We start from the raw sequence: 10,730 nt of genomic DNA, 5'->3' as shown, positions 1-10,730 counted from the left end.
CATTTCACAATACACTCTCGTGTATTTCAATGTAGTGCACATGATTTCGATTCCATAGAAGAGCACATCTGCCAGAAAAATCTGCATTTCCTTCCTGGGGGTTGAATCCCACCTTGCAAGACAAGGGTTTTCTCCCTTCTCTGATGGACTCTTTGCACTGCCTATGGCTGTAAGGTCTCCTTGTACATTCCCCAAGATGAGTGAAGGGCCAGCAGCTCCAAACATGAACGTGGGGGTGCTGAACAGTGGGGGGAGAGGAGTGGGGCAGGGTCCCTAGGGGTGGGGAAGGGGCACAGGGGGCCCCAAGAGCTGACAGGGTCCCTAAGGGGTCCCTAAGGGTGGGGAAGGGGCACAGGGGGCCCCAAGAGCTGACAGGGTCCCTAAGGGGTCCCTAAGGGTGGGGAAGGGGCACAGGGGGCCCCAAGAGCTGACAGGGTCCCTAAGGGGTCCCTAAGGGTGGGGAAGGGGCACAGGGGGCCCCAAGAGCTGACAGGGTCCCTAAGGGGTCCCTAAGGGTGGGGAAGGGGCACAGGGGACCCCAAGAGCAGGACAGGGTCCCTAAGGGGTCCCTAAAGGTGGAGAAGGGGCACAGGGAGCCCCAGCTGGGCACTGTGGGGTGAATGGAACTAAAGGTTCTGCCCATGGGAACTTGCAGCTCTCCCTTCCCTGTCCTGTGCACGCCCGGGCTCTGCTGTCCCTCCTGTCCCTGTCCCTCCTGTCCCTGTCCCTGCTGCCCCTCCTGTCCCTTCTGTCGCTGTCCCTGTCCCTGGCAGGGCTGGGGGCTGGCACCAGCTTTGTTCTGCAGTTTGCAGCTCCCCGTGTGCCACCGCTGCCCCTCTGCCCCCGGGGCTCTCCTGCGGGATGTTCTCAGCACAGCCTGAGAGCAGCAGAGCTCCCAAAATCTGCACGCAGCAGAGCCAGAGATGTTTGTTTGGTATTGAATTACAGCTATTGCTTCCCTAGGCACCTACTGAAGCATAATTCTAATTAATCTGACGGTACAGCTCCTATTTTCAGACAATTCTACTTTCCTACATACATACATTTTGTGCCTTTTGATCACTTGGCCACCATTGCTTTGTTCTCTCAAAAGCAGAGACTCTTTCATCAGTGTGTAAATGCTGTTCAGTTAACAGCAAAGTGGAAAATTATCTAGTCCATGAATAAAATATTGTATTTAACAGCATCACTGAAAAATATTTAGGTGAATGGGAAAATTGGGGGGGGGGGGGGTTTAAAATAATTTAAAATTGAATTTGCTTAAATTTATAGAGTATGCCATAATTTTGAAATTAAAATTTGAGATACTAAATTTAAAAGGAACTAAACAACTCAGAACTATTTTGCATCAGATATATTCATGTTGAATATATTTTCCTTTCATCTTACAAGAAGTAGCATAAATGGTCAAACCAGGATAAATCCAGAATAACTCCGCTGCATTGGTGTTATCCCAGTTTCACTGAAAATAGAGAGTTCTCTCTTCCCACTTCTTTTCTATTTTTTTGTATTGCTTATTTTCCATGGTTGTATTGCCATTTTCCATGTAAGAGCTTTCATGTGATGACATGTGATGGAAAAGAAAAAGAAAATTTATGAACCTGCAGATCTTTCTTTTTCCCCCCCATTGCCTGATTTGGGGATTGGGGTTTTTTGTGGACAGCTGTCCCCAGTTCCACTGTTTAACTGGTTCCCAGTAACAGCTGTGCTCCTTCCTGATGGGCAGGAATTGTCATTTAGTCACCTCTGTGGCTCTAAAACCGCCCCAAATTCAGCCACTGAGCCACCCCAAACCTGCCTGAGGACCCTCACAGCCACGCTGGGACCTCACCCTGAGTGGCACACGGAACAGAGCCCAGGCACTGTGACCTCCTCCCCACTGTGGGTTTGGGCTCAGCCAGACCCCAGGAGCACCAAAAAGTGCTGGAAAGGCCAGAGGGGTCCCCTGGGGGCTCTGGCCCCTCCCTGAGTGCCCAGGCACGATGGACAGCCAGGGGCTGGGCACCAGGGACAAGGATGGGGACAAGGGACAGCCCAGTGTGCCAGCAGGGAGCCCCTGAGCTCTGGGATCCTCCAAGGGACATCTCCAAGGGACATCTCCAAGGTACAGGTGTGACCTCTGCTCCTGTGGGTGAGGCAGGGGAGCAGCCCAGGACACCTGCACATCCCTGGGGACACGGGCAGGGACACGGGCAGGGAGCCTGCAGCACTGCTGCAGCCTCAGCAGGAGTGGAAGGAAAGGTTTCCATGGGGAAATGGAGCCCAAAGCAGGAATGGAAGGAAAGGTTTCCATGAGAAGATGGAACCCAAAGCAGGGCTGCAAGGAAAGGTTCTCATGAGAAGCCTCACAGAAGTGGAAGGAAAGGCTCCCATGAGGAAATGGGACCTCAAGGGGAGTGGAAGGAAAGGTTTCCATGAGAAGATGGAACCCAAAGCAGGGCTGCAAGGAAAGGTTCTCATGAGAAGCCTCACAGAAGTGGAAGGAAAGGCTCCCATGAGGAAATGGGACCTCAAGGGGAGTGGAAGGAAAGGTTTCCATGAAGAAATGGAACCTCAGCAGGGCTGGAAGGAAAGGTTTCCATGAGGAAAGGGAACCTCAGTGGGAGTGGAAGGAAAGGTTTGTTTAAGAAATGCAATCGCAGCAGGGCTGGAAGGAAAGGTTTCCATGAGGAAAGGGAACCTCAGTGGGAGTGGAAGGAAAGGTTTCCATAAGAAATGCAATCGCAGCAGGGCTGGAAGGAAAGGTTTCCATGAGGAATCTCACAGAAGTGAAAGGAAAGGCTCCCATGAGGAAATGGGACCTCAAGGGGAGTGGAAGGAAAGGTTTCCATGAGGAACCTCACAGAAGTGAAAGGAAAGGTTTCCATGGGGAAATGGAGCCCAAAGCAGGGCTGGAAGGAATTATTTCCATCAGGAAACAGCTCGGTGCTCTCTCTGAGGCCACGGCCTCGCTGGCTCACGGAGGGTTTGCTCTTTGGGCTCTCTGCCCTCTGCACCTGCCAGCAGAGCCTGGTTCTTCTAATTTCAAGACTCAATCAATTTGTGGTCAGTTTGGGTCAGTATATTGTACAAACAACAGTAAATAGGGGTGGTTTTTTATTTGTTCTGTTCTTCGTTTAGGCCAAATACAAAATAATGCATTGGAAAGAGAAGTTAAATTCTAAAAAGGGGTTTTTATGTTGTTAGTGATAAGGATCATTGTAGGAATTCATCTTTCCTTATTTCCTGGATCATTGAAAGGGGAGAGAACATTTGTTAAACAACCCAAGACTTCATCTGACGCACAAGTGCTGCATCCCTTATGAAACAGAAGCATATCTGTGCTCTATTATTTTCTCTCCTCAAAATTAGATTTTAACAGATGTCATCTCCTCCCTGTGCAGTTCAGTGCCAGCAAAAGCAAGTCTCTAATCACTTATATAAGCCTGGTGTCCTCACTTCTAGGCTCAATGTTAAAATTCCTGTATTTTGCAGCAGTTACATTAAATATGTTCCCAGTTGTGAATTAGGACCCAAATGCAGAATTTCCCACAATTTTCTGGTTTATATATAAATTCAAATCTTGCTTTGATCTACTTAAAGGATGGGAACTCCAGCATGTAAGGCAGTTGTAGTTTGGCTCTTGTGGTTATTGCACAGGATCCATCACAAGAATATGTGCTTTATTGGGGGTTTTAAGTATTCTGTAGATTCAGGTTTTTCCTAACTGTAATTTTCAACTTATCTCAGTCACCCTTCAGTAAAAAAATAGATGTGATGCATATGAAATGGCAGCTTTGAACTTCCAGCATGTTTTCCTTGATAAAATGGGACAGTCCCTTGTGTGGCTGCAGTCCCAATGTGTCTTTTCTTCCCTTTTTAATGAAACATGGTGTAAAGTTTTTCTCCCTAATGGCTTCATGGCCAGGGATGTTTTAGACAAGCTCTGGGGCTGTTGAGCATGAACTTCTCTGGCCTGCTGAACTCCACCACCAATGGATTCATGAGCACAGAAACAGAGAAACAGTGACTCCAAGCTTTGCCTATTTCCTAGGAAATTTTCCTTCCTACTTCATGCATTCCAATACCACGTTTGACTTTCCCACTCAGATAATAACATGTGTTGTCAGCCAAGCTATTGTTTCAGCAAAGCATTTCCCTCTGAAGTATGTGCTGGGTTTTTTTTTTTTTTTTTACAGGTTATTTTTTCATATTAGCAATGACAAAAGTGAACCCAGGGCTACTCCTTGATTTTTATTTTCCAGGGTTTATTATTATATTTACAGTTCCCTGTAAGAAGACACAACCCTTTCTCAGTAAGAGTTCTAATTCCTTTCTATGTTTCAAATACTAAAGACCCATATGGAAAGGAGGAAGATAATCAGTGATGAAGGAGGTATCTCTGGGGGCTGAAGCAGATGAATAAAAAACTCAAATTATTATAAATATTACTGTACTACACTTTGGTACCAACCCAAAAAAAAACCCCAAACCCCTTCAAAGAAAATATTTAATGTTCCCTAAGTCAAATAAAATTCACAAACAATATAAGAAGAAATTAACCACATGGGGTTTTTTTATATCTGTAAAAAATAATAAGACTACTTGGCTGCATTGCACATAGGCAATAAAATGAGATTCATTCCAATCCCTTTTTCCATGAGCCTCCTCTCAGGCTGTGAGCAAGAAATGTCCACTGTGCTTTACAAAGGACGACGACTAGAAAAAAATCAATGCAAACAAACATCCCTTTCTTTTCTGATTGACCATTTCTCGTGAGAGATGACAAACAAATGAAGTCTCCTCTGAGTCTGAGCGCAGGTGGATTAGCATTTTGCTAGTACCAGGCAGTACACAGAAACAGCCATCGTGTGTGACACCTCCAGCACCTACAGGGAGCTGTTTTAGGGGCACATCCTGGTTTGTGGTGAAACAGGATTAACTCAGCCAGCCTCCTGTACCTGCTCTCTGCCATCACGTTATCATCTCAGTACCTCCAGGGTTGGGCTGTCTTGTTCCTATTGCTGACTGGACTGACTGCTCCACCATCCATAAACAGAAGGCATAAAGGTGATTACAAACATAAGAAAGTAGTTTTACATATTGTCTTGCAGTCTTTCCATATAGTCCCTAAGTTCCTTGGAGTCACCAAGATTCATATCTTGGCATACCCATTTAATATTATCATCACTGTCAAATAGAATTGAGTTGGTGTAGGGGCCTCCATCCTCTGGCAGGATTGTTGTATATGAAGTGAACTTTACTCGCTTCTGCTTTGGCCCAGAAGGATTTATAGGTTCACTTTTAACTTCTTTTTCACAAAGGTACTCAGAAGATCTGAGGATATGATTATGAAGAGTCTTCTGAGAACTCCCATTAAGGAGAAAGTTGCTTTCTTCAAACTGCATCCCTCTGTCAATCATGGTAGTGCACTCCTCTGATGGGAGCGAAATGTCCACTGGGTTTTCCAGGAGCTCCACCTCATTTCCAAGCCAGACCCAGTCATGGGAATGGGGGATGTTGCCTTGCTCACTCACAGCAAACCTTTTGTGCCTGTACTTCCAAGCAAATGCCACGCAGTTAATCAGAAACACCAGGATTGCCAAGCAGAAAACACAGAGCAGCGCGTACATGCCAATCTCCAGGTCTGTCAATCCTCTGGAAGTCAATGAGAGATCACTGGGATTGTTTTCTCCTGGTATTTCTACTTGGGCAGGGAAACCTGTGAAGGCAGTTGGGCTGTTTTGAAGCTGGCCATCCTCCAGGGACTCCTGATCAATGGGAGAGATGAAAGTTGTGCTTTTGTTTGCGTTGTCCTCAGGACCGGACACGTCCTCGTGGTTTTTGGACCAGTCTTGTGCTGTCCTGTCTTGTTCTGCAGCTTTCTCTATAGCATTGCTTGCATGGCTTTTAAAATCTTTCTCCAGGTCATCGATGTCGTTGGTGCTCCCTTTTGGGTCCGAATCCTTCTGGCCAAACTTCACTTTGACGTTTCCTTTCCCCACGGCCAGCACGCTCTTGCGCTTGGTCTTCTGGCAGGGCTCGCTGATCACCATCTCAATTTTAATCAGGGGCCCCTGCCCGTCCCCTTCTGCCACCACCACAGGCCAGAGGGACTGAAGGCTCTGGTGTGAGGACACCACCATCTCATCCAGGGAGCTGATGGACACGGAGAAGTCCTTGGAGTCGTAGATGTCCAAGGGCGTCACGGCCCCGTCGCTGAACAAAACCCAAGCACTCACCACAGCCTCCTGGTGGGGAGAGGATGGGGGAAAACAGTGTGAGAGAGAGCACAAATCAGACAGTCTGTTGTTAAAGTCTGAAAAAGAATACAGAGTTTAACTTTGGGGATTCTTTTTGCTTTGTTTTTTTAAAGAAAATGGAAATGTCTACTCTGCTTCTCATTTTCTTGCAGGCTTGTGTTCTCTAGACCACTGAGGCATTTACCTCACCTTCAGGAACTATCAAAGAAACACTCATGTAAATTTAATAAAAGCGCTGGAAAAAAACAATTGACTTTTTTCTCAGTCTGAAGTGAGAAGCCTCTTTTGAATGCTAGAGCCTTATGATAAAAATAATAATATTTCCAACGTCACAGTCAATTAGGTTTGTAAAGGACCCATAATGGGGAGTTTCTGTAATGCTGCAGTTCCAGGGCCTCATGTAATGCAATGAGCAGGGCTGGAATGTGTCAGGCCAGTGAGCCCATCCAGCCCATGGAACAGACTGGGAGGAGAACACGTCTCAGGGCAGCACTTTATATTTTCTGTCATGCTTTCAAATATGCAGGACTTGCAATATGCAAAAGGGATTGTGGTCTTTCCTGGGAACTATAGAAGCACTCATAAAAAACACCATTTTTATGTTTTGACCAAACCAATTTGTCTTCTTACTGCAAATTGCTAGTGCAAAAGATATAGTTACACTTTCTGCACTGATGTAGATCCTCAGCTCTAGGAAATCTATTAAAAAACCACATACAGAATTTGTTCTGTGGTCTCATTAAAAGCTGTTTAATTCCTCGGATTATATGGTTCAAAGTAAGCACAAACTCATCAGTTTTCAGCAATGCAGGTCATGGAAACTTCTGCACCTGCAGCCAGAGGTCGTTTTGGCTGAGCTGACTTTGTGAGACAATTAAGGACAGGCATTCCCAGCCCTGCCAGCACAGCTAGGCTGCATTTCCCCACAGAAAAGGAGGTTTTTGTGGCACACCCACGTGTGTTTGGCACTGGGCACTCCCAGACTCGTCTGTGAGCTCCCCAGAGCAGCTCTGGAGAGTGCAGTGGTCACTGTGCAGGGGTCAGGAAGATGAACAGCCTTTACTATGAGAAGTGACTGCTTTTCACTGCCATAAATTCATTGTATCTGCTGCCTAAAATTTACAGCAAATTCCTCTGCCAAAGCAGAGGGAACATTAAATTAATGTGATGCACTCTTTGGAGCATACCTGCTTGGGCGTGCGCAGGATGTCGTGGGCAGAGGTGGTGGCAAGGATGGCTCTCTTGTTTCCTTTGCTGCTCTGGAAGGACACGGACAGGCCTGACACCAGCTGCACCCCCAGGTCAGAAATGGTCACCCTGTCATCCAGGACTATCACTGTCTTCTCTGCCAGGATGGAATCCGAGAGAGGGGACAGAACCTGGGAGGAGAGAGGAAACACCCTGCATGAAACAGCAATGAAGAATTTCAAAGCAAGGCTGGCCTCTAACCAGCACACCAGATCAATCCTGGGTTTGTCACCTCCATGTCTAAGTCAGAGCTGATGTTTCCTCCAAGACATTACACTCATTTGCTGCTAAATTACTTTATCGGAAAAAAAAAATTTAATAAAACAACAAATCACTTCAAAATTGCAGCTTCATCTCGACAAAATATATATATAATATAGAATAAATTAAATGGATATGTTGGGTTTTTTTAAAGTCATTTTCTGGGGTCTATAAAACTCTCTGTTAATGCAGTGCAGCACAGGACAGAGTGTAAGACCCTGATTAACACAGAAACTCAGTGAGGGGATAAATAAGTGCTCAAAGCCTGGCTGATGGGAACTTGGCCTGTTGCCTTTCTAGGGACAGGGGACCTGACTGAAATGAAAGTGAGACTTGCAAAAGAACTTTAGAAATCCCACTGGGTGCCTGCCTGCATTTTTCAATGCCAAAACACTCCTGCCAGTTGCTCTAAGACCTTGTTTCCAGCATGCTCAGAAGGAGACTCATCCTTATCCTGGTGACAGAAACAGCTGCTTTGAGCCCAAAATAGTTGAGGTGTGATTTGTCTAATCCAACATGAGAAACCTGCAGCACAGCTCCCTGCACTGGAGCTTCCTGCTCTTTTAGAGTCACTGGAGAGAAGGAGACATTTTTAGGGCAGAAATCCCTTGACCTCTCCATCCCATTTATTTCAGGTTGAGGGAGCTGAGCCCTAAAATCCCTGGGTTGACTCCAGAGTGTGACCAGAACATTGCAGGTGTTTGCAGCCCCTGAGAAGAGCCCCAGTGCTTCCACTCCTTTATTCTGAATTTGGACAGAGGTTAGGTGGGGAACATGAACACTCCAAAAGGCACCTGAAGATTATCTTTGTGTCCATGGTTTGTGATCGGTTTTGTGAACGTAAAAGGACTGATTTTTCAAATATGTTCAAGCATATAAAGGTGCATGTAGATATTTGGTACAATTGGTTATGTTCATATGGTCCCACTGAAGCTAAAAGGAGCTGGCTGTGTGTCTCGTGTCACCTCTTTCCCCAGCCAGGGAAATCTCCCTGTGCTCCAGTCACACTAAGATGGAAAATCCCTACAAAACCTTCACCTAAGGGCATTTTATGGAAGTGACAAACAGCCACAATGAAAACCCATTCAAACTTCCTTTTCTGTTTAGCAAACCCATTTTTTCACCTTTTATTTTTTTATTTTTCCCCCGAGATCAGTGAGTTTTCCACAGCAACCCTGAGCCCTGCTAAGCCAGGGTGTGTGTGAGCCTGAGCCCGCAGCGGGGCTGCAGGGGCTGTACCTGCACCGTGGTGATGCCTTGCTCACGCCCAGCCAGCACCCGGCCCTCCTGCAGCTTGGCCACCTTGGGCTCCTCCACCTTCATGAAATCAGCCACCAGGTCTGTGATGTCGAACTGCCACTCCGAGCCCAGCAGGTAGGTCAGGTGGCCTCCAAGCTCCGAGGACTCGGCCACAAACTGGGTCAGGACCCTCACCAAGGCGTGCTGGTACTGCAGGGTGCAGCCTTTGCCTTTCTTCTCGTCGTCCTCCTCGTCCTCGCTGTCCCGGGTGGGCCTGTGAACACAGCCAGCTTGGTTAGCCTGGTCCCCCCAGCCCTGCAGAGCTCCAGCTGCACCTCCTTGGTGGGAAATGGTAAAGGTGAGGTGATTTCCACAGAGCTGGAAAAGCAGGGCTTAGAAACGGGAAGAGCAGAGAAACTCAGAACTAGCGGCAGCTGCAAAGCCTGAAGGTAGAAAAAGTTACCATGGTATTACAAGCAAGGACATAAAACAATAGCTTGGCTAAGATAGACCTTAGGACTGCAGAAAAATATGCTTAAAAGATAGTAGAAGGTTTTAAGCTTAATAATGGAATATTGTGTATTGTTAACAGAAAGCAGACAAGCCAGCATTGTGTGCAGCAGGTGTAGGTGTGCTTTTAGTGACTGGCTAGAGCAGCTGACTGGAAGCTTTGGCAATGTTCTATTGGCTGGAAAGTTTTCCAAATGCTCTGTAACAAAAAAAAAAAAAAAAAAAATCTTTAGCTGCTGTTAACAAAACGTGAGCTGCTACCACCTTCTGTTGTCTCAGCCATATAATGAGTGATACTACAGTAAAAGCTCAAAGAGCCTCTCCCAACAGTCCCATCCTGTTTGTGAAAGGAAAAAACCCACAGCAACACACTCACTGTCATCAGTGTTGATGTTACCACCCGCTGCTGGGTGAGCCAGATCAGGGTTTGGATGGGCAGGTTAGTAAATCCTGGGGGGATGTTTGTGCAGCTTTCTGGTGCTGTGCAATTTAAAAGCTACTGTCGCTTCTTCCAGTGAATCCTTTGTTTGTGTGGGCCTCCCAGTGAACTGAAAATGTGTTTGTCATTGCTGGGATCCCAGTGGAGCCACTGCCCATTCTCCAGGCAGCAGAGGGCTCAGGAAAGCAGAGGGAAACCTTGAGGAGAGGGCAGCTCTGGAGCAAAGCCCTGTAGCAGCTCATCGGGTGGGAGAAGGTGTTTCACCATCTTTTAACATTTGTATTTCTGAGCTCTGCCCTTCACACCTGTAACAGCTCTGTTACAGAGGCAGAGCACCCAGCTGAGCCCAGCTGATCCTGCTGTGCTCCATGCATCCCCGGCTGCTGGGAGAACACCTGGGCTGTACCTGCACCTCACACCTCCACATCATGCACTGACCTCAGGGGGCCTCCAAACCCCAAACCAGGGCTTTGGGCTCCCTCTCAGGGCAGAGCTACTCAGATTGCACCTGCAGCATTAGACACACTTCCTTCAACATTTTCTATCTGTCCCCCTTTCAAAACAGAAGCTGTGAAATAAAGCAGCTTTCCCCAGAGCTCAGAGAAGGAACCACAGTGATTTGTACACGATAGCACTGCTGTCACACCTCACAGAATTTTTTGTCTGCTTAAAGACCCAGTTTACCACCAATATTAATATTTTTTTTCCTCTTGTTCATTGCTGGCACAAACACATGGATCCTCTTATCTCTTCCAAGTCAGGTATTAAGCAGTAGCTGGTCACACTTTTAC

The 10,730-nt window shown here is 46.8% G+C and overlaps 1 protein-coding gene across 1 annotated transcript in view; it reads right to left on the bottom strand.

Annotated features, from left to right (window-relative positions):
* Positions 1-4,894: 4,894 nt before the first annotated feature.
* LOC121364760 (transmembrane protein 132B-like) overlaps positions 4,895-10,730 on the bottom strand; it is a 217,857-nt gene continuing 212,021 nt past the window's right edge. The window contains exons 7-9 of the mRNA XM_041488266.1: positions 8,991-9,264; positions 7,430-7,621; positions 4,895-6,230 (exon numbers count right to left, since the gene is read on the bottom strand). Coding sequence (XP_041344200.1) covers positions 5,076-6,230; positions 7,430-7,621; positions 8,991-9,264 — 1,621 coding nt within the window. The 3' untranslated portion in view covers positions 4,895-5,075. The remainder of the gene's footprint in view (positions 6,231-7,429; positions 7,622-8,990; positions 9,265-10,730) is intronic.

The sequence above is a fragment of the Pyrgilauda ruficollis genome, unplaced genomic scaffold (assembly GCF_017590135.1).
Source record: "Pyrgilauda ruficollis isolate IOZ18807 unplaced genomic scaffold, ASM1759013v1 scaffold9, whole genome shotgun sequence".
Taxonomy (NCBI): Eukaryota; Metazoa; Chordata; class Aves; order Passeriformes; family Passeridae; genus Pyrgilauda; species Pyrgilauda ruficollis.
Note: the sequence above shows the minus strand (reverse complement) of the source record. Positions and strands in the feature narration are given on the sequence as shown.